Genomic DNA, 27,564 nt, shown 5'->3' with positions numbered 1-27,564 from the left:
GTAAAGAAAGAAATTCAAATCATTCAGTACAATATAGTACACTGACTATTTTCATTTACAAAACTATGTTTTCAACTCTGAAATCTAAAATATATTGCATTGAATTGCATTTTGTACTTGGATCTTATTGTGATAATCATCATATCTTCCCTGTCGTAAATTAAGAGCTTCTATTTTGCCTTTTTGCAGGCACTTAACAGACGTATTTCATAGTACTTGATTTAGAAGAATGAAAAATAAAATTATCAGAAAATTAACAAAACTCAATTTGTGATGATTAGTTATTCTTAGAGAAGATTGAGATATTTATCCAGAGCAAAATGAAAATTATTGCAAACTACAATGCACCTTACACACTGTCCAGGCAGGTTAGGCTATTCAGAACTAGAAAAAACAAAAAACATGGTTATGAAGTGTTAATCTGTAGATGCTTTGGCTTTAAGGAGAATATTGGGTTCTTTCAGCAAGACTTCTTCTGGAGTTTTGTTCCTGGGCCTCAAAATCTTTATCCCAAGAAGCAAGTGTTGTGGTTTTTTATTTCAAGGCAGACTCCAATGCTTCCGCTTTTTCTTTGATGCTCTTCTGGAAGGGCATTAAGAAGTCCTCAAAGTCGACTTCATAGGTGAACCTCTCTCGCTGCAGCTCCCGCTTCTCAATCAGCTCTGCTGTGGTGGCTTCAGGACTCCAGATCTTAAACAAACCACCACATTTAGTCTTGGTATGAATATCATCATGATGAAGCATGCCAACAGCTAAAGAATTTTTCATATGATTAACGAAGACGATCAAATTGTTTCCCTATTCCATTCCGGGCACTGCCTATGGTCCCCTGAGCTGCCAAGGAGGGATCCCTGTGCTTAGAGCCAGGAGTAAGCACTGAGCACAGCCAGGTCCGGCCTGGAACCCAACCCAAACCCAAACAAAACAAACACTGGTGAAGGGGTAGGTGCTGGAACATTGTAGGACTGAAACTCAATCATGAATAGCTTTGTAACTGTATCTCATGGTGATCCAATTAAAAAGATAAGCTAAAAGAATGATTCCCTAACACATTTTAATATTTTTTTCCCACTTGTACAACATTGGTGGTTACATGACCATCAGTATTGTGGTCACTATTGTGGACCTGACATATTCTTAAATTAGTTCCCGAATAGTCCTCAGGCCAGCTGCTGTCCACTTATTTTTAGGATGTCAACACAAGAAAGCAACAGAATGAGAAGGTTTAGATTAGATACACTGAACTTAAAAAGATACTTTGAAGTCAAAAGTATTTTCACCATAGAAGGCACACAGAGGGAGTCGGTGGCTTCTTATTCAGTGTGGTTTGATAGTCAATCACTCTGAAGATGCCTCTGCCTCTTTAGTTATAAATTTTTAGTAAACTACTAAATAAATCCAACCCCAATTACTATGAAACAATCGAACTAGGTGGTGTGAATACAAGAAGGAACTACTGCATCTGAGAAGTTCGAAGAAAAAGATTTACAGAACTCGGTGACTATAGGGAATAGAACTGGCCAAAGTAAAGAATCATCTTTCAATGTAAATTAAAATATTTAAAATAGAGTAAACCAGATATTGGGAGCTAAAGTAGGGTTTATTAAATTGTAAGCAGCAGGAATTGGTAAAAGACAACTTCAAATTGTGAAAGTCTGCAATTTTGTTCTGCATAAAAGATATTTTTAAAGTGGTGACACAAATGCCTGCCATGTTAATGAGAACCTTTCCCAAAGTACTTACCCTTCGTGGAGTAAATGTAATATCTACTTTCTTAGTAAAACCACTGGTAATCAATGAATTGAGATAAACCACATTATCTTTTGGTATTTCCTTTTCTTCTTGTACTGATGGAATTGCATACATTAATGGTCCCTGGAAATAAAACAAAAAGCTTCAACAACTAAGAAACTATATATCATTTGTAATACTATTTGTTGTTCTTACTCAGAAAAAAATAAAATTCCACTGTACAAATATTACTTTAAAATGAAATGGATTATTGCAATTTTGGCTAGACAAGGATACTGTTTGTCTTGTTTAACTCTACTTAATCAGTGGTGTCAGTGATAGCTCACAAATCCGTTCTTGACCTGTGTTTATTTGTTAAGTAAGAAAGATATATTCTTACAAAGCAAGTAATGGTAGGAGCTTTAGGTGATTGATCTGCTTTCATTTCTGCCTTTCCAGATGCTGTGTTCCATACTTATTACTCTTTATTGTCTCTGACCCCTTCATAATATGTACCTACTCCCACCTACTTTTCTCCAACTCTGCCAATTTTATAACATTAAATCTTTTTCTTCTTGTTTTCATTCCCTGGTCTGTGTCTGCCAAGAATTTCCAGGGATCTTTCTGCTTCTCTGAAAGAAACTCTAATCTACAGATGAACTTTGAGCTCCTCTGCAAATGATAAATCTCGATGGATTCTTCTATAATCAGTTACCTCATGGAGAATATCAACTTCTTCTAACTGATAGAATCTAGTCTTCTAGATTCTAGTAGACAGAATCTACTCTTCTAAAATATAGTCTTCTTCAGATTATCAGAAACCATCAATGCATTTCCTTAACTTCTTCTAGAGGATTTTTTCACAGAATATCCAAATTATAGTTGACCATATTCTAAGGTTTGGGGATACTTAAACACCATATGGGATGCAGGGAGACAGAGGAGGCAGGTTGTTGATGGTGGTTAGGTGGGTGGTAACTGAAAAACTCTGGGAATAAAATGAAGAAAAACATGGTTTTTCTTCATTATGAATAGTTACTTTCTTTACTTTGAGTTATTTCATCAAGTGGAGACATTACTGAGACTGCTTGAAAAAATTAACAATCAACAGGATGATGATGATGATGATGATGATGTAAATTTAGAATCATGTAACTACGAATGCATTGTTGGTTCCTTTTTCAACATTCTATTTGTATTAGTCTGGAACACTTGGTTTTTGTGTGGATTCTGTTTGCATTGTGTACTTTTTAAGCTTGTTTCAGCAACAGGAATTTTCTTGCTATATAATTCTTTTGTCATCATTATTTCAGTCTAGGTAACATGCTCACTGATTTTGATATAGTCAGCACAACTTACCTCCATCAACTGCCTAAATCCCTTATTCTTTTCCCATCCCAAACCCACACTTAGTAATATCCATTTTGTAACTTAGGGCCAAGTGTTTATTATCATTAATTTCTGTCTATTTGCTTGTTTTGTTTCTCTGTGTTGCACAGATGGGAGAAACTATCCAGTGTTTGTTCTTCTCCCTCTGAACTATTTCACTTAATATTTTGTAGCATTGAACAGGTCCTGAAAATGCAGATGGCATATTACCTTGTCCATGTTGTCTGGTGTTATGTCAATAGTGCTGCTGTCCCTACAGATCAGCTTCCTTCCCCCCTCCCTTCCCCCCTCCCTTCCTCCCTCCCTTCCTCCCTCCCTTCCTCCCTCCTTTCCTCCCTCCCTCCTTCTTTCCTTCCTTCCTTCCTTCCTTCCTTCCTTCCTTCCTTCCTTCCTTCCTTCCTTCCTTCCTTCCTTCCTTCCTTCCTTCCTTCCTTCCTTCCTTCCTTGCCATATCAAGGGATATTCCATAGTCTCGAGCTACTCCAGTGACTCTCAATCGACCAGACCAGGACTGGCAGTTTGATTCTGGGTATAAAACCCTGGGCCCTCAATATGCTAGATATTAGATCTACCACTTAAATTATATTCCTGACCCAGATAAGGTTTTAAGGTTCCAGCCACTATGGATAGTCCATCACTTTTCTTACCTCTTCCTTAACTTCAGGACCTTCTGTCTTCAATTTAGGAGGTGGCTTGCCTTTCAGTTTTTGGTTTTCTGCTGGCTTGGGCATATTATCCATCCTTTCTTTAAGCAAACCAATTATTCTGAAGTCAGCATATGCCTTTGCAACATCCATGGCATTGTGTCCTATTTAAACAGCAATGTGGTCACAATTAGTGATAAATATTATATAATAAACTCTAGCACATAAACCCTAAGCATGCCATAGCAAAGATCATTATTAAATAAGACAGTAACAGAGGGCTAGACAAAATGGTCTCAGGTCAACCCAGCTCTCAAATCTTGTATCTTCAAGTGCTATTTATTGACAAAAGAATGTTCCTTGTTAATTTTTTACCAGTAGTAAAAAATTATTCTTTAAAAATGGTAGGAAAGGGAGCTGGAGTGATAGCACAGCGGGTAGGGCGTTTGCCTTGCACGCGGCCGACCCGGGTTCGAATCCCAGCATCCCATATGGTCCCCTGAGCACCGCCAGGGGTGATTCCTGAGTGCATGAGCCAGGAGTGACCCCTGTGCATCGCCGGGTGTGACCCAAAAAAAAAAGCAAAAAAAAAAAAATAAAATAAAAATGGTAGGAAATATTAGATTACATTTTTGTCTATATGCTAATCTTCTTCCCACATTGAGTACATTTTCTTCACATGACTGTCTTCTACTGTACTCATTTCCATGAATTAAGGAGGTGTAGTAAAAAAGAAAAAACCAAGAAAGTGGATAGTCACAACTAGTGCTCCATGACTGAGTATTATGACACCTGAAAATGACCTCAGGCAAATCTACCACCTGTGACCTAGAGAAAACCAGCGTCATTAATGTTCAGATAAAAATATGGTCATCACATATTCTATTATCAGAAAATGAAGCCTCCAACCAAAATGCTCAAATATTTACTCAAGTGATTATTTATTGTTTATATATATGAGATAAGCCTTTTATTTACTTTCTAGAAGTTTTAATGTAAGAATTGCATCATTCAACTTTGGAAGCAAACATTTTTTTCTCACTTTGGGATCACACCTAACAGTGCTCAGGGTTTACCTCTGGCTCTGGCTCTGTTTAGTGGTCATTTTTGGAAGTGCTCAGAGACAATATATGGTGATGGAAATGTAACTGGGGTCAGCTGCATGTGAGGCCATGTTAATCTCTGTACTACCTGTTCAGCCTGAAATATAACATATAGAAGTTTTAAATGATGCCAATTACTGGGAATTGATTATTTTAACAGTGTGATAGCTCAAGGTCTAATCTGTAAACTGATACAAGTTCACAAATTAATAGTGTAACACAATAAAGTAGTCTATAAATTGAGTGTTTAGAAATATTTATTGTAATTTAATATAATTTTGTCATTTTAATTGAGTGATAGAGACCAATACTTATATTTTATATTTATTTTCCAATTGATTTTTATAAATTTATATTTATTGCATTTTATAAAAGTATCACTCCATGTTACTGTGTTAACATATTACTGTGGTAGGGAGGTACGAGGTGGTAGGTTACTGTGGCATGTTACTGTGGTATGTTACTGTGGTGGGGAGGTACAGTCTATGTTATTGTGGTGGGGAGGTATGAGGTGTGTATGGGTGTGGGCGGGGAGGGAATGGCAATTAGAAATTCAAAAGAACTCACGGCTGCTTCTCCCAGAAAGGAGCATAAATTGAGATTCCCATAACCATGCCACCAGACTCCACGCCAGAGGCTGTTTCCACTCAGGGTGTCCCCCAGGGGGCCGGGTGAGATCCTTCCCTTCCCCAAGGGACCCAGCCCCGGCAGCTGACCTCCACTACCCAATGCCTCTCAGAGAGCTAGGCAAGCTACCGAAAGTATCCTGCCTGCACAGCAGAGCCTAGCAAGCTCCCCATGGCGTACTCGATATGCAAAAACAGTAACATTAACAGGCCTCATTTCCCTGACCCTGAGAGAGACTCTAGTCATTGGGAAAGACAAGTAAGGAGAGGCTGCTTTAGGACTGGGAAGAATGGAGACATTACTGGTGTCCACTCAAGCAAATCGAAGAACAACAGGATGACAGTGATGACAGTGATACGGTGATACCACTCCATGACAACTGTAAACATAAAGAACTGTACTGCTCATTTAACACTAATGATCTGAGAAACACTGAATATGAGATGAAATATCTTAAAAGACCAGATTGTGGTCTTTTGTAAAAACTTGGGAGAAATGTGTTTTTACAAGAATAGAATCAAAGAGTTATATCTGACTTAAATTCACCTTTACTAACCATATCTACAATAATATGAACATACCTTTTCTATTTTCCAACTGGATCTTAGCTCCAGCATCAAGGAGGTATTTCACAGTATCTAGTCTACAGCTCTCAATGGCTCTACTTAAAGGAGTTGAATTATTGATTGAAAGTGCATCTATTACAGCTCCCGACTTAATAAGAAGCTCAACAATATCTTGTTGACCTGCATGGCAAGCAAAATGAAGCGGAGTCCACAGAAAATTATCTGTTGCATTAACATTAGCCCTAGAAGGGAAGATAGATGTACAAGTTAAAAACAGCAGTATAGATTGTTTCAAAGACTTGGAGGACAAAAATGCTATGATTTTATACAGCTTTATCAAAATGATCAATTATGAAATATAGCTATATAAAGTGAAAGTTTGAGTAAAGAAAGTGTGTCATAACTTCTTAAAATGTACTCCGCATTATCTGCCAGTTTTTACACACACACACACACACACACACACTATATAAACACTTTTACAGCACTAGTGCACTAGAGCCTAGGAATTTACTTTATGTAAAGATCAAACAAAGCAAATTTAAAAATATGAATCCAATTAAGATTAAAGCCAACAGGAAACAGAAGTTATATATATCTGAACATACAGATAGATAGCTTTAGTTTTGGGACATCGCCCAGCAGTGTTCAGAGTTTTCTCTTGGCTCTGTGCTCAAGGATTACTCCAGGTAGGGTTTGGTAGCATAAATTGAGATCATGGAGTGTAGGGATCAAAAAGATGTTGGGTGTATGTAAGGCAAGTGCCCCACCCACTGTCCAATTTCTCTAGTCTCCTAGAAATTGTACTTTATCGATTTTTTCTTCTGCATGCTCTGAAAATGCATGCTATTTTAAAATAAAGTTTTGCCATTAGAATTCAAAACATTATCATATTATTTAATTTTGTTCTTTTCAGAAATTCAGTTCAAAATTCTCATTATTTGCTTTTTGCTATTTATGCTAATAAGCACTCTCGAATCTTCCTTTGACACTAAATGGTATAACAGTAGTACCTTTAATAAAATATGCAGTCACAGTGAAAACAAGTGCTTTTCTCATTAAGTTTAATTCATTTACTCCAACAAATTATCTGAAGTGAGTTCCTTTTAGAACCTGAGAGAATATTATATATGTTTGAGTATTATATATATGTATATACTATAACACTGTAGCACTGTAGCACTGTCGTAGCACTGTCATCCCATTATTCATTCATTTGCTGGAGCAGGCACCAGTAATGTCTCCATTGTGAGACTTGTTACTGTTTTTGGCATATCAAATACGCCACAGTGTCCAAAAATAAACATATATCTTAAATGGGGAAAAAAAAGAACTGAGCCCTTCTAGAATCCTATTCTATGGATGAAATAACTGAGGCATATAATGATTTAGAAACCTTCACCTATGTTATTGAACTCCTAATTGTAGGAGGAGTTAAACCTAAGTAATCACTTGAGTTAAAAAGTTACATAAAATTTATGCTTTTCAACTTATTTAGTTAGTTTCCAGGAAATAAAAGAAAAGATGATCCTTTGGAGGAGACACTAACGCATGCACCTAGACTTATGTCCACTATTATACTTGTACAATTAGGTGTCCATATGCATGCACACACACACAAAGAGAAGAATAAAATGACTATGTAAGATGAAGTTCTAGATATCTCCTATATAATATTGTACCGGACACTTACAATTTGTTGTCAGTATACCTCATGATGTTTATCACCAATACCACAAAATGTCTTAAATTTAAAATAAAATAAAGTGTGAGTTCATCCCCATGTAAGTAAGCTCTAAGTTTGTCTAGGCTCCTCCCCACCTGTTCAACCTTCCCCAAGGAAATTGTGTTGACCTTCCTTTACTTTATACATAGTTGTTAACAACAACTTGACACAACAGCTCCTGTGTTCCCAGGAGTTTGGTTGTCCATATGAGCCGTATCTATAATCTAAAGGTCAGGAATGGAGCTCAGTGATTTTCCTTGGCATTCCTTTGTGTCCTTAAAAGGGGTGACCCTCTCAAAAATTTAACTCGCACTCAAACACAAAACGCACCCCTTTTCAAGAAGAAATTTGACAGCCTCTATGTTTCCACTTGCACATGCAGTCATTAGTGGAGTTTTGTAATAATTGTCCTTCATATCCACGGGGATTCCTTTTTCGAACGCTTTTTTCAGGGAAGCCAGATCTCCCGCCCTGGTGAGATAATTGATGTTTGTGTATTCGGTCTCGGGCTCATCGATGTACCAAGCAGAGTCATCCTGAACGGGATGTTCGGGCGGGTGGTCGCGGCTAAAACGGTTGCAGTCGGTTACGTTCTTGTAGGTCTCAATCAGGTAATAAGGTGGGCCGCCGTCCTCCCGGTGGGGGAACGCCTCGTCGGGAATGACGCAGATTGGAAGGGGCAGGACAAACCTGCCTTGCTTTCCCTTCTTCCCCAGGCCTTTTTTCTTTTTTTTAGGTCCAAAGGAGCCGATGACGTAGGTCTTGCCTAAATAGCTGGTGCCTTTAAAGAACTCCTCGATGTTCACTCCCCCGCCTCGGGTCTTTTCGTGCATCTGAGCTATGGAAGCTAGCTGTTCCGAAGTGGCGTATTCTTGCCTCTCCTCCAGGGCCAGCACGAAGTCTTCTTTGCTCATTGTCCCATCGCCCCTGTCCACAAAGGCAAAGGCTTCCCGAAGGTAAGTTTCATGCTCTAATGACCAATCATGTAGTCGAAGGGCCCAGATGGGATTAGGGTTTTTGGCTCCAGGCTTGGCCAGTCTATTAGCTATCCTCTCAGCTCGAAGTATTTCTTTGCTTGCAGCCTTGAAGCCGCCTTCCTTCGCAATAATCCTGGGGGTCTTATGTTCTATATTCTTCCATTTCAGGTCACATCCTACAATTGGAAGGATAGTTATTACAGATTGTGCTGGGGCATCTGACAGCCTTGCAAATGGCATTCGTCTAACCGTTCTGTTAATTTTGTGGTGATAGGTATAAACTTTGATTCCAAATCATTCCTTTGGAGATGAGCACGTTTAACTCTCATAAATTACAGAAAGTAGGCTGCAATCTAGTAGGCTGCAATCTATTTTCCCCATGAGCTTTAGATCCATGGATTTTTAAGGGTGATATGTTGCCAATTTATATCACCTGCCAATTTATATCACAAAAGATTAGGACATTGATCCCTAAAATGCCTAGGAATAAATATCATATTGGGATACTGGAAAGGAGATTTCATAACAAGAAAAAATAGAATAAATATGACATTTAAATTGGGGGAGCAGCTGGAGTTAGAAAACTTGCATGGGAACCTATAGACTCAGAATGTTGAAGGATGCTCATTTTTAAAAAAATGTTCATAAATCTTATAATCTTAAAGTATAAGAATTTATATGTATTCTCCAAACCTGAAAGGAGAAAAATAACTTGTTAATTAAATATTAAAGTATTACTTATAATATTTGTGCAAGTTAGAAATTAAAATTCCTTTTCCTTTAAGATCTGTTGCTTAAAATGATAGCACCCTACTATATGTATTTTCCCAAGGAATCCAAATTTCTTGAGTATATTGGGACAACTACGTAGCATGCTAGGAATATTACTCATAATAAAAATAATGAGACATTAAAATTGTGTATACTAATGAAAGTTATTAAGCTATTTCTAGTGTTTTCAGTTGAGAACAGTCATCTGACGTTTTGTCAACCTCACGTATTCACAAAAGATTGCAACCCAATAACAACCTCTAATAATTAATGTCTAGACAGCTATATGCTGATGTCTGTCCATACTTTATAATTTCATTCTTTATCAAGAAGGAAATTAGTCACAAATGATTCTCAAGAATATTTCTAGGTGCTTTGATCCTTAGCATACACTATGCCACACCAGGAATAATCCCTGAGCACAGATCCAGGAGTAAGTCTTGAGTACCATAAAGTATAGATCCCCAACCCCCTGAAATATTATTTTGGTAGTACAGAAGTTGACACATCTTTTCTTTTCATAATACTCAATGGCCAAAAAAAGTGAGAGAGATTAGAATAAATAGTTTATGAGAACAAAGTTGCATTTTTTATTTTTTTCACAGTGCTTATTATTCTGGGAGTTGGTGAGAAAGAGTATAATCTGATACAAGTAAAAGAAGATGTTATTACATCAGAAGTTATGCAGGCCTATTAGTCTTATTCACATTCGATAACAATAATGTGACTGTCAATGTCAGACCCATATTCTCTGCACACCAATGACAAGAGTAAATCACAGATACTTTAAGCATAAAATTTCCTGTACAATTTTACCTCTTTGAGCTACATATCTACAGCAATCGGCGAAACCACCCATAGCAGCATGATGAAGTGGCGTGTTCCCATCCATCGCTATTAGCCCCAGGTCCCCACCATAGGCAAAAAGGAGCCTCAAAATCTGAAAAATAAATAATATAGGTTGTAGGAGAAACATAATATACATTTACAGAGCTAAGACTCATATTTAGAGCCATGCTACGCAATATAAGCATCTGTTAAATTAGTTATGATAACTTAAATTAAAATCAGTTAAACAGAAGAGGTTTTAAAATATTCAGTTCTGAATTTTCACTAGTTAAATTAATCAAAGATACATATGGCTACTGTACTGTATATTATATTGTACAGCACAGATTGAGAACATTTTCTAAATGTGATTTTTTTTATTATGCATGATTTTGTTACAGGAAGAGACGCAATGACAAAATCAAAGATAATTGTTAAAGCAAAGGAACTTGAGTAAAGAAATTTTAAATATAATTCAGAAAATTTCTATTTAAAAATAGGATGGTTTTGGCTACTATTTGTATCTGAAATCACTGTACCTATAAAATATCATTTGCTAATATATTAAGATAATCAGATACATTTGAGTTAAGAATTTCAGAAAGATCATTAGATCCATTTAAACATCAGGGAGGTAAGAGTATATTGGAATTGTTCTTTCTATAAACAGATTACAGAATGCGTTGAAGTCACATTATATAATTAATGTTTTCCCATCACTTTGTTGGGAAAACATTTTAATGTTATAAATTAAGGATATATTAAACTGTTGTTAGTAATATTAAGGGCATGAATTTACAAATAGGTAAAGAGCTAGAACAAGTCATAGGTTAGTAGTAACTATATAATAGATTAGTAGTAATTCAGGAAGAAGAAGTCCATTGTAGCCCACATGATACTTAAAAGTTTTAAGAAAAGGTAGAAAAAGCTTCTAACAAGAAATGTTAGAGCCAATTATTACATCAAAATGGCCTCCTTTGGCAGCAAAATGTGCAGCATGATATCGGTTAAAGTCAAATATGTTGACATCCCCTCCTCTTTCCAATATTCCTCGAACTATTTCTATCACACCTTCTCTTGATGCTTCCATTAAAGCCGTGCGACCAGTGAGCTGGACATGTGAAATAGATAAAATAGTTTATTCCAGTTATATTTAATAACATATTCAATACAGTGTATAAGGGTGCCCTAAATTTTTTGGCCTGAAGATTCACAATGACTTATTTGTTTCTCTCCATTTTTATATTTTACTAATAAGTAGGAAAGATGAATCCAGTACCCAGTACAATGGGTCAACATTTAAAATATAGCATTCTAAAATAAAGCAACACCACATTGGATGCCCACGAGAAAATTATGTTAACAAATAAATTTCTTGTAAAGAAAAAAGGATGATAAAAGTATGATATATGCTAAAATTTAGTGTTGTTGATTTCTAATGAGAAGAATTCATTTTTACCATGTGACATTCTTGTGATTATCATTACAAGAAAACAATAAAATTAACGAAATGAATAAAGTGAGCAAAATGGACAAGGGAAACAGAAAAAATACCTATTTTTTTCCCCGCAGATATGCATTTCTATTAGGCATCACTGATATATATTCTACTAGATCCTAAAATGACATTTTAACATTTGGCATGATACATATCATTTACTACAAACATATCTAGGAAATAAGTCTTGAAAATCCTAACAACAAGAATAACAAAGGATACATCAAGTACAACTTAAGGTTTCCATGAATAGAAATGAATAGTTTATATGCTAACAGGACAATTTCCCCACACTTAAAGGCAAAGATTATGCCACTGAAACTTTATAATTTTTTTAAAAAAGAACATTTATAATCATAGGAAGAGTCATACTGGGTAGAGAGAATTTGGATTGGCTCCTTTTTCCAAAAATTTCAGGCAGATAGCCTTAACAGCATGTGCTTCTTCGCAAGCTCTATAGAACACTGGTTTTCCTTCAAAGGAAGAGTTGTTGACATCTGCACCATGCTCCAGGGCAATCAATGTACAGCGGTAATGCCGTTTAGTAGGTAAAATGCAGTAAAACAAAATACCTGCAGGAAAAAAATTCCCCCCAAATACTTAATAAATAATATCTGTATATTTGAATTTGATAAGGGAGAGATATCTAAAGATCTATAATTAGCTAACTAATAGTGATCAGAAGGGCACAGGGATATTTGTCTTGGTTAACCCTCTGAAGCAAATTTGAAATACCAAGACAGAAAAGAATAAAGAAAAATAAAAACTCAGCTTTTGAAAGAAAACAATCACAACCAAATGTGACAGATCTGGTTCTGTCCAGAGGCTGAGTACTGATATAGGAGAGCCTTTCAAGACTCAAGATTGTGTGAGCACTACACCTGGATGGGTATGGTGACTGCCAACAATAATCAGTTTAAAATGTGAGAGCCCACTCATAGCCAGGAGTGTCTGTGTGTGCGTACATGCGTGTGTGTGTGTGTGTGTTTATGTATGTTTGTGTGTACAGAAGAGCATAATTCCTAGTTACTACAATAGCAGCAGTAGTAGTAACAATGAAAGGGAAGGATGAAAAATGCATAATAAATAGAACCCCCACCCCCCCTCACACACACACAAAACATGTACAAAAGGCATTCAGCATCTTCAGTCTATATATCCCCCATAGGCGATGCTTCTTGAAATGTGCCAAATGTGCCAGATGGAACACCAAGACCCCTGGGTGTTCTCTGAGGTGCCTTCACAGGCTACAAATAAAATGAGAAGTTAAGTTACTGGTAAGGGATCTGCCATTTTGTGCATTTTTTTAATTTAGAAAATCATTTCAATGCACTTAAGAAGGAAAATGCTAAATCCTCCACTAAGACAAGTTAGATATTTGCCTTTAGTATAATCCATGTCAAAAATGTATGACAAGGTCAATGAACCCAGTATCCCTCCCACCCCCTAATTCCATCCCCCACCCCATCCCACCTCTGTGGCAGGGCATTCCCTTCTGTTCTGTCCTTTTGGGTGTTGTGGTTTGCAATAGGGGTATTGGGTAGCCCATGTGTTCAATCTATAGTCTACTTTCAGCACACATCTCCCTTCCCAAGCGGGTTTTCCAACCACATTTTACTTGGTGTTCCATCCTCTCTCTGAGCTGCCTTTTTCCCCTGCATGTGAGGCTGGCTTCCAAGCCATGGAGCCAACCTACATAGGCACTGGTGGAGGGATGGGTTCTTGAACATTGTATGACGGAAACACAAGCATAAAAATGTGTAAATCTGTAACTGTACCCTCAGGGTGATTCACTAATTTAAAAAAAAAAGTATAACAGGGACTGGAAGGATAGTGCATTGGTCAAAGCATAAGCCTTGCATTTAATCAGTTAGATCCATGGCACCACATGGTTTCTTAGCATGAGTACAGTTCTGGATGTACTTGAGTTGTAAAGGCAATTCACAATGCCTTTAGTGCTACCATATATTTGGGTCCTTGCATTGAATTATTAGTCCTATTAGCTGAAAATTGCCAGGAGAGTGTCCTTGGATCTTCTGAACACCACTTGAGAGGTCTCATTCCAAAATATACTTTGGATCAGGAGTATTGTTATGATACCAGGGCCAAATGTTGGTAATAGTGTTTGGTAAATAGTAGTTAAACTCCAAATTAATTTTTTCAAAATGAAAAAAAGTCTAGGGGCTGGAGTGATAGCACATCGGGTAGGGCATTTGCCTTGCATGTAGCCAACCCGGGTTCAATTCCCAGCATCCCAAATGGTCCCCCAAGCACCGCCAGGAATAATTCCTGAGTGGAGAGCCAGGAATAACCCCTGTGCATCGCCGGGTAATCCAAAAAGAAAAAAAAATTGGAAGAGCATACTAGCTTTTCTTGAAAAAAATGTTTAAAATAATCAAGGCACCTCTTGGTAAAGCTAAGTAAAGAAAGAATCCTGTGAACACCAATGTGAAAAATCAAGTCACCTGCTAAAAGGAAATTTTGGTCAAGCTAAAGTCAAGATTTTACCACAGCTACATTCAATGATGGAAAATAAGGGACCTCTACAGTTGTACCTGGGAAATAAGAGGTTTTATAAGCAGAATGTTAACATAAAAAATAATAAAAATATCAATTAAAGAATCAAAAGAGACACTAGAAGATGCAAACCTAAAAGAGTGAGCTACACGACTTGATGACAGAACAAAGAGCTTGCCAGATCAATAAGGACTGTGTGCCTAAAAAGTCACTCATAGATATTTTCAACTGTAGAGCCAAAGCTAAATCACCCTAGGATCCTAGATATAGAACAGTATTATAGTCCATAATGTAGAAAAAATGTAATTAACCAAAACCTGGGAGGGAAGAAAGGAAAGGCAGAAGACTTTAAATTGATTTTTCCATCTTTCACCGCAGGAGTTAGAGTCATGGTAAAGTGACAGGTGTTTAGTATTTAAGGGTACAAAATGGAATCATTAAAATAACTGAAATAATATTGCAAACCACAATGCCCAAAAGGAGAGAGAGAGACAGAGAGACAGAGAGACAGAGAGACAGAGAGAGAGAGAGAGAGAGAGAGAGAGAGAGAGATAGAGAGAGAGAGAGAGAGAAGCCAAAGAGGCAGGCAGGGGGTCGGGGGTGGGGTTGATGGGAGGGAATCTGGGGCACTGGTGCTGGGAAATGTACACTGGTGGAGGGATGGGAGTTGGAATACTATATGACTGAATTCCAATCATGTATGGCTTTGTAGTGCTCTAAAAAAGAAATAAATAAATAAGATAAAAAAGAAAGCAAAAAAAAAATTATTCAAGGATTGAGGTCTCAGAGCACAACGAAAAGCTGTGATGCCTAAGGTCTTAGCTAAACCCTGAGCTATTTCAGCTACTAATGTCAAGCCATTATCAAATTGTGGGCATAGGGTTAATCCAAAACGGGGAACTGTTGCCTAAAGGGGGGGCCTTACTAACTTTCTTAGCCTTTTTTGGTCAGATTGGAAGGACTCCACTCACCACGTAAAAGTCTCAATAAAAGCTAACAGATAAAAATAAACTGAAATAAATGATTTACCAACCTGTGTAATGTCATGGAGATAAAGTAGATAATCTTCTTTTATACAATGCATTTAAAGATTTAAAATGCTGTGTATAAAGCTGTGAATTAATCGTTAAAAGAGTTGAAAGCAGACTTTTAATTTTGCAAAATATGACAAGAAAAATTCTCAAAAACAAAACAAAACCCATATGGATAATATAGAAAAATATGTGAACCTAATGGTAGGGCTTCAGATTAATTATGGATGTGCCATGTCTCAATTTCAAATCATATTTCACAACACATTTAAAATTTATCCTAAAAAGTTGGGGGTTAATAACAGGATCCACCTTAGTCCTTTTAAGTTCCCAAATGCAAGTAATTTGCAGATCAGGCTGGCACTGAGAAGGGGAAAAAATCTGTTTTGCCCTTAGTCTAGCACCACGTGGTAAAAAATGTAAAAAATTGAAGAAAACGGATGAGAACGAGAGGGGAAAATTTTCCCTCTCATCTTATAGTCTAAGAATGGCATTTTATTATGGATTACTGTAAAAAACTACAAAGGGAGGGAGAGAGAGATGATGCATGTGTCGTGTGCTGTTGTCCCCCGGGCTTTCGGGAGCAGCTCTCTCTCGCCCGCGCGCCACTCGCGGTCAGTGTTCTCGAGCCCCTGTGTATGGACCGGATCAGGACAGTTCCTCCTTGCGCTGTGCTTCTGTGTGTGCCGCTGTGCTCTCTTCTGTCTGTCTCTCTATCTCCGTCTCTGTCTTTGTAGTTTCTCCCAATCTCTGTCTCTCTGTCTCTGCTTTTGTGTCTTCTCTCTTGCTTCTGTGTCTTCTCCTGTGTCTTCTCTCCCGTCTGTCTTCTTTCCTTGCTGTGTCTTCTTCTGTGTTCTGCTGCCTCTGTGTCCTGCTGCCGCCTCTTCTGTCTCTGTTGTCTCCTTCGCTTCTGTGTCTTCCTTGTGTCTGTGTCTCCCCTCTGTGTCTTCCCCTCTCCTGCCTCTCCTGTTACAGTCTTATTTTATATAGTACTCATGTAGGGCGGTAACACAAAGGTGGGTTGAACATTAACAAATCAACAAAGAAGGGTAAGACCATTTCTCGAGGAGATTAACAAAATCTCATCTAAGAAGATTACTAGTAGATCTGCTCAAGGGTGGGGACCGAACAAGGGTGTGCCAGGGTGTGTCCATTTCTTCCTTCTTCAGCTAGTAATCCGCTTAAATAGTTATAGTAAATTTACTTCAAATATTTCTAGCAATGTCATTCTGTATGAGCACCGTAAGAGATATATCAGACTTAAAGTTTGGTTCTTCCTGAGGACATTCACTATATATTCCAGACTACAGTCCTCAGGCCAGGTTAGTCTTCCCAACCCCAGCAGGGTCCTAGTCTCGTCGTATCTTTTGGATCATGACAGCATTTGTCTATGACCATGCTCTCAACTTATAGTTGAGTATTATGGCACTTTGGCCTGGTCCATTTCGATGCCAGGGTAGCTCACAGCTTGCTCTGGGTCCATTCCGTCCCTCGTTGGGACCCTGCTTTTGGGGTGCTAGGAACAAAGGGCAACTGAGTTGAGAAAGCAGATGCCCAGGAGTAAATATTTTTGGGGTCAATTAACTCCCAAGTTACAAAGCATAATATTACCTGTCTTCCTGTGTCCATACAGAAAGGCCATTGCTCTAAGTTAAACTAAGTTCCGTGCAGCAAGGCTAAAAGGACATACCCCATGTTATCCTACAGGTTACACTTAATACAAATTAATCTAAGTTTACTGTTCCTTTAAAATTATAAATCTCTTAGAACTGGAATTTCTAAGATATACTAATACTACTGTCAAATTATGGAATCCTTTAGTATAGCACTAAGAATCTTGCCTTTCACTTAAAACTGTAAGCAAATCACTTCTCAAGTGGGAAAGCAAACAGTCCATGTGCCGGATTTCTGGTTAAAATTGAAATGCATCAGTTGAATAGGAGGTTTGGTGATTTTACCTTTTCCTTCATTATCAAGTATAGTCATATCAGCTTTTGCCTTTGCTAATATTTCCATTGCCAATTCATGACCCAGTTCTGCAGCCCTCATTGCTGGAGTACAACCCATCTTGTCTTGCACATCGGGGTGAGCATTAAGGCTGAGGAGAAAGGTAACCATATCAATATCATTGGAAACCGAGGCTAAGTGTAGAGCACTCTGTCCATTGACGGGCTCTGTGAAGTTGATTAGTTCAGGGTACCCAAATTTGGTCAGCTTCTCTATCTGTTTCTTGTCTTTGTTCCGAACACACTGAAGAACTTTATAGATCTGCAAGTTCTCAAGTCTCTTATCGGCTGAGCCCATATTTGACCAGCTTCTTGAAAATGTTTTTCTGAACCAAAACAAACACTACAACAGCAAAAAAACAAAACAAAAAATACTCAAAGTTAATTTTGTGATTTTTTAAAAATTATGGTTCTTAAATACTATCTTAAGTTCTTCCTTGAGAGGCTTATTTTGACACAGCTATAATTTATTACAGGTTATTACAGGTTATTCATGAAACTAGGATTTATAAATACAAAAGAAATACTCTACTAGCATAAAGTTAAAACACTTGAAAATAGTCTATCATCATCAATACTAGCCTTGCTGTGCAGTAAATTTTTTTAATCTATGCAGCAAATTTTAAAAAGTATGTTATTTTATTTTAAAGTACCATGATTTACAAAAGTTATTCACATTTGAGTTTTTAAACATACAATATTCCAGCACCAATTCCACCACCCGGTAGAATTAGCTTCCCTCCCCCACTGTCCCCATGTTGCTTCCTGACTCCCCGCATCACCACCCCAGCCTACTATCTTGACAAGCACATTTTTATTTTCATTTGGGCTGAAGCAGTAGCGCAGCGGGCAGGGCGTTCGCCTTGCACGCGGCTGACCTGGGTTCAATTCCTCTGCCCCTCGGAGAGCCTGGCAAGCTACCGAGAGTATCTCGCCTGCACGGTAGAGCCTGGCAAGCTACCTGTGGCATATTCGATATGCCAAAAACAGTAACAACAAGTCTCACAATGGAGATGTTACTGGTGCCTACTGGAGCAAATCGTTGAGTAACGGGATGACAGTGATACAGTGATTTTTATTTATTTATTTATTTTTTATTGAATCACCATGAGAAAAGTTACAAATCAAGTCTCAGTCATACAATGATCAAACACCCACCCCTTCAGCAGGACAAGCACATTTTAAATGTTTGATTGCTGAAGTTTGGAACCCTTTTTTATTTTAGTGTTTTTAAAAAAATCTCATTTTTACCTTCCTTTCTAGGAAGGCCTTCGCATTTACCCATGAAGGTAAGGCTAGCACTAAATTGTCAAGGTTAAGGTTTTGAGCTATATATTTCTATACCAGATTCCCCCATGATGTAAAAACCATACCAGCATGAATAGCTGAAATGTTTATGTGTTATAAATAGGACATAGAACTTTGAGATGTTCATTATAGACAGAACTCAACTAGGCTTTGTGAGATGTAGCAAGGTAGAGATAGATGCTTGCTGTGTGGTCTTACATGCAATGAGATAGGCAAATGACGAAGAAATGATTTTAAGTCAAATGCAAATTTTCATAAATAAGCTTGCTGTTAACTTATATTCTGCAATGTAATTTTACCTATTATTTATGGAAAAACAATCTTTTGAATCGAGCAGTAACGAAGCCAGGTATTCCTAGCTTGCTTTTTTTTGCTTTGTGGGGAAAATAGATTTTCATACAGGAAGTCCATTCCAGACAGCATAATACGCTCCTTGGTATAACTACTGTCAATTGATATAACTACCTTCAATTTGTCTCATGGCTTCACATAGCCCCTTATAATTTGTTCTCTGTTGAATACCAGAAAATCCTTTTGAAAATGTAGCTCAGATAACTAGAACAGCTTCCCCCCTGATTTTAATACAACTTTTTTTTAACACAATGAAAATCTGAAGACCAATATATGCATAAATGATATCTTACCATTAATACTTTACTTGCCCTATCACTTATCTATACTTTCCCCTATTTGGCTATGAATCTTGTTTTTTTTTTTTTTAAATCTATTTAAAAGAAAATTGCAGACTTATTTCACTATACACATCCTTAACTGGATTTCACCATTTGTTTGCATTATTTTCCTTTTGGGTCTTTTTGTATGTAATTGAATATACAAGTATTATTATACTATTTGAGTTTTACAAAATATATAAACAAAAATATAACACAAATTTATATTGATTTATAAAACACCACATTAATGCAAGAAAGTTCTCTCCAAACAATATTTTTAAAGATTGCCTATAACCCATATTGTAATCAGAATAAATAAAAATCCTTCATGATAAGTTCTTAATGACCCTCCTCAATCTTGACTTATTTTATGTCTGTTTTGTTTTGGGCCATTGATAGTAGTACTCAGGGCTTACTCCTACCTCTGAGCCCTTCTAGTGAAGCTGGAGGAATTATGTGTTCCCAGGGCCTAAACCTGGGTTGCCACATACAAACCAAGTGTCCTTCCCTCTATACTGTCTTCTCAAGCCCATAAATCTTTATTTTGTGACCTCATGGCCAAAATTTCTATTTGTGGCCCTTAGAGTTCAAATTATAGTCACAAAAACCCGTTTCTGTTTTATTTTTTACAAAAATGAAATAAAACCCTTACATGTTCTTAAGTTTTGATAAACAAATTTCTGTTGAAATAAAATACAAATATATTCAATTATGCATTGCGAGTCTTCCACACCTGTACAAAGTCAACATGGAAAAGAAACCTTGCAGTTATCACTATTTCTTCATTGATACATGCTTGCTCAATAACAGAAGATGAGAGGAGTGGAATGAATGGAGAAAACTCCCAGGTTTCTCACTTGAACAACAGGACACCTTTGGCTGAGATGAGCTACTCAGGATGGGATCCCATTAGGGAGAGAGTGCAGATGGCTGAGATTTGGATGTGTGAGTTAGAATACACAGGTGAGAGGGGGCACAACTTAGTAGAAATATCTGAAGCTAGTCTGCCTCTGAGGCTGGATTGCAGGGCCTCCTGAGTATGGGAGAAGGCAAGGAGAATATTTCAAATAAGAGAAATTACCGCCAGCAAATGTAAGTGTTGTCCTTTCCTTTTCTCTCCACCCTTCTCCTTGCTGTTTGATCTGTCTTTCCTTCCTCCTTTGATGCTGGCACATCAGTCATCTTAAGGCTCATAGTGTCACAATTTTGTTTGCTGTAGCCCCTTCGCCTCCCTTCTAATAGCTTTAAACTATCTGGTGGACTCAAGGTTGAGATCACACAGCTTGCTAGAACTTGTGACTACTAGAGTCCCCAGGAAGTTCTGAGCGACTTCAGAAGCCATCCTTGTGGCCTCAGCTGCCTGGCCTGGTCATTTTTTTTTCTAGCTGCCTTATGTGACTGGTGTGACTGCCACCGTTGCTAATATGATGAGGCGCAGTGTTGTTAAACTGCATCTGCATGTGTGTCACAGAGCAGGAGGATAATATGTTTCCTGGGAGTTTATGGATTCTATCGCTGCCACCTAAACAGCTCACACTTCACTGCCTTTACTGACTACATCAAAGCCACCTTGTTTGTGTCCACAGAGACTTATCAAAGACGTCAATGCTTCCTCTTGGAGCATCAGGCTGATGAAGCATTAGCAGCACGTGGCTATTCATGCTTAGATGATGAATTCAGCAGCGAATTCAGGGTTGGTTGTGTCGCTTGCATCTCTCCCTGCTAGAACTACCGAGTGCTGGAAAGACCGGAGCCCTCCCTGTGCAGTGTCCTTCACATGCAGCTGCCCAATGTGACCAAGAAACTGACTCCAGAGAAAGAAGAGAAGTCTGCCCCTGCCTCCTGGGATCTTTCTACAATGCATAGTATCTTTGAGCACTGCATACACACACACCCCTGTACGTTTACTTTACCTCAGTATGGCACAGTAGCACCTAATCACAGCCATCTAAGCCAACATTATGGGCAGTGACAGGAGAAGAAAATATCTGTGGTTCCAGGTGGTTGCCAGAGATTCACAGAGCTCATCCATTTCTCAAAGGTGACTGTGAGGCAAAGCTGGTTCCTTAGAAAACGGAGAGGGGAAACTGGGTAGAGAGCAAAGGAAATGGGAGTGGAGGTGGGAAAATCTGTTGTCTGTGTTTCCTCCTGCTGTGCACGATTTAATTCTACAAACGAGAAGCCTGAACGAGGCAGATGACCTGCTTAGTTTGTGCCTCATTCGTGAAAAAGCAATAACAACAGACCCGCCAAGTTTTCAGGAGGAAGTAGGATTGAGTTTACTAGGAAGAAATAAACTTCGGAGGGTCTGTTGCTCATCCAGAGGCCGCGTTAGGGCGGGGAGAGTACTCATTTCAAGAATCAGGCCAGCTGAGGGATCCAGATGTCAAGCTCACCTCTTAGTCTTGGAGGCGATCAGGAGCTGCGGATGTCCAGGCACTTACAGTGCCTGAGCCTGCCAGGGGCTGTCAGCGGCCTTGGCTTGGCTTGCTGCCTCCTGGCACGTGCCCAGTCGTGACTCTGGGCTCCAGGAGCTCGGCTTGGGCGTCCTGCAGTGAATGGTGCCACTCTGGGCAGAACAGGCGAGCGGGAGCACACGACAGCAAAGAATGTGCGTCCATGGGCCGTGCGGGAGGATGGCTAGAGCCCAGCCAGAGGAGCGCAATGGGCTGGGTGGGGAACCAGGGAAACCCGGGCGATTGTGAGCTTTCCCAGTGCAACAACGCCCGGCTGCCAGGGCAACCTAACAGGGGCACAAGGGGCGGGGCTGGACGCCGAGGCCCCTCGTCGCCACTAGATGGCGCTGTTCTCTCCAGCTCACATTCAAAATTAAAAATAGGAAAAAAAATTCACATGGGTAATAAATCAAAGTATGCGACAAAGTAAGTTTTAAAAAATATGCAATTGTGTATTGACACGAAAAGGTGAGTCTGCTTACCAGAGACAACCTCTTAGATTCTTGCCAATCTTCCAGAAAATTTTCTTATTCTAGAAATATATGTGCTTAAAATTATTTGCATTTAACTTCTAAAATACGCCTTTAAAAAAGCGTAAAATACACAAATAGCGGCTGTATAATAAACTTTCAATTCAGGGTCAACTAAGTGTCCTAACACCCATCCACCCACACTTATCTGAAGGCAAACTGCTAAAGCTTTTGTTTACGTGAATGTAAAATACGTGCTCTGGAAAAGGATAATAACATCTAGTAAAAAGTAATTGCTTCCCCTACCCCAATCCTACTCTATTTCTACACACTCTAAAATGTTTTCATTAGGTACTATTTTTTGAGGACAAAAATACACTTTACAGCATGGGAAGAATTAAGACTACAGCATTAATAGAACTAAAGGAAACAAATTCTGTTCAATAACTGGACTTTCATTCTATTTCTTTCCATTTGCTCATTATCCCTTTCCTGTCCAAAGAAGTAACAAGATTGTGAATTTTGTATTTATCAACGCTCTGCCTTTAACATGTGTTGCTTCAACTTGTATGCAATCATGTTATGTATGATAGTTTAGGTCACTTGTCACTTGTCATCCCGTTGCTCATCGATTTGATCAGGCGACACCAGATCAAATGTCTTCATTTGTCACTGCCACGTGCTAGTGTAGCCCAATGGCATATGCTCGCTCCAGGAACACGAAGAGCATATTTTATCAGCCTCTCCTTACTCGTCTTTCCCAACGCTGCTGTATTGGGGGCTTTTTCAGGGGAATAAGACCCATCATTGTTACTGTTTTTGGCATATCGAATATGCCACGGGTAGCTTGCCAGGCTCTGCCGTGCAGGCAAGATACTCTTGGTAGCTTGCTGGGCTCTGAGAGGGATGGAGTTGCTCCAGGAAATACTGACCCAAAATAGTTTGGGTCATGTTAAGTGAAATAAGTCAAAAGTAAAATGATTTCCAGCATCCCTATGGTCACTTGAGTACCATTGGGAGTAATTTCTGAGTGCAGATCGAGGAGTAGCCCGACATCACTGGGTGTGACCCCCAAAAACAACAAGAAAGAGAGAAAGAGAGAAAGAAAGAGAAAGAGAGAAAGAAAGAAAGAAAGAAAGAAAGAAAGAAAGAAAGAAAGAAAGAAAGAAAGAAAGAAAGAAAGAAAGAAAGAAAGAAAGAAAGAAAGAAAGAAAGAAAGAAAGGAAGAAAGAAAGGAAGAAAGGAAGAAAGGAAGAAAGAAAGAAAGGAAGGAAGGAAGGAAGGAAGGAAGGAAGGAAGGAAGGAAGGAAGGAAGAAAAAGAAAGAAAAGAAAGAAAAAAAGAAACGAGAAAAGAAAATAAAGAGAGAAAGAGAGAGAGAAAGAGCACACATAGACGAAGTGGTGGTATATAGCAAAATAAAACAAATAGAAAATATTGAACAGTGGGAAACCCTTGGCCTTGTATTGCAAAACTCAGATTACCAGGCAGACAATGGTGGAAATGAAGAGGTTGGGAGCATGTGAACGGGAAGTGACATGTGATCTGTGGGTAGAGGGGCTTGGATACTTCAGTGGTGGTGGATTGTAGTAGTTTTACACATCAAAACCATTGAACATTAACATTATTGTAAACATGCTACCTAAGCTTTAATTAAAATTTGTCACTGTCACTGTCCTCCTGTTGTTCAACGATTTGCTCAAGTGGGCACCAGTAACGTCTCCATTGTGAGACTTGTTGTTACTGTTTTTGGCATATCGAATACACCATGGGTAGCTTGCCAGGCTCTGCCGTGTGGGTGGGATACTCTTGGAAGCTTGCCAACCTCTCTGAAAGGGATGGAGGAATTGAACCCGGGTTTGCCACATGCAAGGCAAATGCTCTATCTGCTGTGCTGTAGCTAATTTAAAAATAATAAATGTGTTGCTTTATATGAGTGCATCCCTAAGAATAATATACTGGGTATTGTGCATTTAAGAATTTACAAAAACTTGGGGCTGGAGCAATAGCACAGAGGGTAGGGCATTTGCCTTGCACGCGGCCGACCCAGGTTCGATTCCCAGCATCCCATATGGTCCCCTGAGCACCGCCAGGAGTAATTCCTGAGTGAAGAGCCAGGAGTAACCCCTGTGCATCGCCCGGTGTGATCCAAAGAGAAAAAAAAAAAGAATTTACAAAAAACGGAGAATGGTATACATATTTTTTGTCCATTTTTCTTCTAATGTCTGTTGCTGAAATCTATCTTTGTTGTGTTTTATAGTTTCTTGATCCTAACAGTTGTATATTATTATTTTTGCGCTACCACATCCCTTTTAAATAAATTCTTTTGATGGACATTGAGGTGTCTCCAATATTTTTGTTTGTTTTGTGGTCACACAAGGCAGTTCTCAGGAGTTACTCCTCATTCTTTATAAATAACTCCTCGCGGGCTTAAAGGATTCTGGGATACCAGGGATTGAACCTGGGTCAGATGCATGTAAGGCTAGTGCTGTACCCACTGTCAGTTTGGCCCTGTGTTTCTAGTATGTGTAATAAAAATTAATGCTGCTTTAATCATGTTTGTATGCAACTTTGTATGCACAAGTTTAGGTGTATCTTTAGGGTATATGCCTAGAAATAAAACTTCTGGATCATGTAAAAATATCAAGATAATGCCAATTTATTCTCCACATACTGTATAAACAGCCAATAAAATTTCCATTAAGATATATTTAGGAAAAACTTGGTTTTGTCACACTTCAAGCTTTTTGCTACTCTAGTGATTATAGGGCTACCGAGAGTATCTGGCCTCCATGGCAGAGCCTGTAAACTACCTGTGACATATTCAACACGCCAAAAACAGTAACAAACAAGTCTCACAATGGAGATGTTGCTGGTGCCCGCTCGAGCAAATTGATGAGCAATGGGATGACAGTGACAGTGACAGTGAGTATAGGTGTCATTTTATTTTGAGTATTCTGATTACTTATTGATAGCATTAGAGATTGGCTTCTTGGATCTATTTGAGTGTATTGTTGGCCATCAAGCCTTAAGAATTTACCACATTAGTGTCTTAATTTTGTCTAAAGTAATCAAGGCCTTATTTTAAATTTTTCCATGTGTCAATATAAAGTACCTCACCTGTGACTTTGATTTGTTGAATTTTAAGGTTTGGAAATGAAGAAGACAAGCTTCTTGCTTATGTCCCAGTGAAAGTGTAATAGTAACTCCCTCTACAAGGCACAAATGAAGTAGGCATAACAATATGTCTACTTTTGGCTCTGGTGGACAAAAGTGTTTGATTCCTGGGAAATGCTTCCTTTGAGGAATGACTGTATAGGTGGTCAATGGCTTTAAACCCACCTTTCTCATTTTGGAGATAAAGTTGACTTCAATGGCAGTGTTATTCAACTCAGAGAAAGTCCATAAAGTTGTGTGAGGATTGCTAGAAAATTGAATGGGGCAAACTGATGATATGTAAACTAAACTTGGATTCATCTATGGGTGCAGACATTTGGAGGAAAAGTTGAAGAAACATTTGTAATTTTAATGTAATTTTGGAGAGAGGCAAAGCTGTTTGATTCACTATTCTAACTTGGTTTCTGGAAATATTTTCCCCCTAAAAGTGTATACTCTGTGAATTTCATGAAACTTTGATTTTTTAAGTAGGTAACAGAAAAAAATAACTTCAAAATAGATAACCGTACGTGATTTCAAATGTTTAGTTGCCCAAAGTTCAGTTATGTTAAATGCCAGTTTAACTATATAAATGCCAGCTTCCTATAAGTAAACATATGTCACTGACACTGTCACTGTCATCCCATTGCTCATCAATTTGCTCGAGTGGGAATCAGTAACGTCTCCATTGTGAGACTCGTTACTGTTTTTGGCATATGTAAGTTTAAAAATTCCCAGGCTTAGTAAATAGACACAACCTTTCCCCTCTTTCACCAGAGGTCTTGAAAACATACAAAGTTCTTAACATGAACTTGATTTATTTTTGCCTTTAGTTGTTTGGCAGTGAAGTTGTGATAACTTGGGCAACACACAGGAATAATAAGAGCAAAGGGCATTAATAGCCTTACTGCTTAAAACAAAGTGAATTCAGAAGGGAAAGAAAGAGCTTTGTGTAGTTCTAATACTGCCTAGGAAGCAGATTGATGTATTGGCAAAATTCCATACCAAAAATCTAATCACTATTCTAACTTTACCTGATATTTAAAAATTATTATCCTTGTTATGTCTATACTAAAGGAATTCTACATGCAGTACTTCTTATAAAGTCCTCAACTTCATGAAAACTACTTGAAAAATAAGTGATTTTTGAATAATATCTCTTCTCTTTATATTTGTCCTAAAGATATAATAAACCACATGAGCTACAATAGCACATATATTATTTACCAGCTAAGAAATAGGCTTGAATGTGTTTGATAGCAGCAACTGTATTAATCTAGATGTGAAGATAACTGAAATATGAATTAGTGGTTGTAATAGCATGCCAGTTTGTGACAGTATGTTTAATTGAAAATAAAATTTGCATTTGTTGAATAATTATGCACTTGTCATAAAATCTAGCTAGTTTAGTAAAATTGTTATTATTACTATCCTTTTAAAATAGTTATAAAAATTAATCTTTTTAATGCTTTTGTTATTTTTTATTCTAAAAGTTACTATTCAGGTCCCCTGCTAGCTACATAGAAAGTCAATTGCTTTTATACACTGCTATTGATTTAAAACTTTATGTTTTGTGGGAGTAAGTGGTGGATTTATAATAGATGTTTTGCTTTGTCTTTTTAAAAGAGAAATAAAGAGATGTCAAATGACTTTGAAGCAGGAAATAAATTTGTTGAAAACAGAGTTCTTAATGCTTTCATCAATGGATTGACCCTAATTTTGTAGTAGTCACAAAATGCCTTTTGCATGATTGATTGATGTTTGAATAGTGATTCTAGAGTATATACAGCCCCTAGATAGTTGTATTCATACCAGGCTTTGCAATTTTTTTTCTGGTATAAGATTACTGAAAATATATGGATAAACTTTTGTAAATCTAAATTAACCTTCTGAAAGTTTTCTTGTTTCTAGATTATAACATTGGAAGGTTATTGTTGTATGATTTAGATTTACTATGTACTAAATAATTTTCAAATTTACCATGCTAGTCTAATCCTTATACTATATTCAATCTCTTATAGTGCATTTGCCAAGGTTTTTAAAATGCCTTTAGTAATTTTTTTATGTATTCGGTTGCTATACTAACT

General features: G+C 37.9%; 1 protein-coding gene across 1 annotated transcript; it reads right to left on the bottom strand.

The window, feature by feature from the left end:
* Positions 1–534: 534 nt before the first annotated feature.
* Positions 535–17,712, bottom strand: ANKEF1 (ankyrin repeat and EF-hand domain containing 1). The gene is made up of 9 exons (XM_004610925.2): positions 17,367–17,712; positions 12,233–12,432; positions 11,324–11,473; positions 10,351–10,474; positions 8,117–8,939; positions 6,076–6,302; positions 3,759–3,928; positions 1,744–1,875; positions 535–690 (listed from the first exon to the last, which is right to left on the bottom strand). Exons 1-9 carry the CDS (start codon positions 17,710–17,712, stop codon positions 535–537), a joined length of 2,328 nt encoding a protein of 775 aa, XP_004610982.1.
* Positions 17,713–27,564: the final 9,852 nt, after the last annotated feature.

The sequence above is a fragment of the Sorex araneus genome, chromosome 3 (genome assembly GCF_027595985.1).
Source record: "Sorex araneus isolate mSorAra2 chromosome 3, mSorAra2.pri, whole genome shotgun sequence".
Classification (NCBI taxonomy): Eukaryota; Metazoa; Chordata; class Mammalia; order Eulipotyphla; family Soricidae; genus Sorex; species Sorex araneus.
The sequence above is the reverse complement of the archived record's forward strand: the minus strand, read 5'-3'. Positions and strand labels throughout refer to the sequence as shown.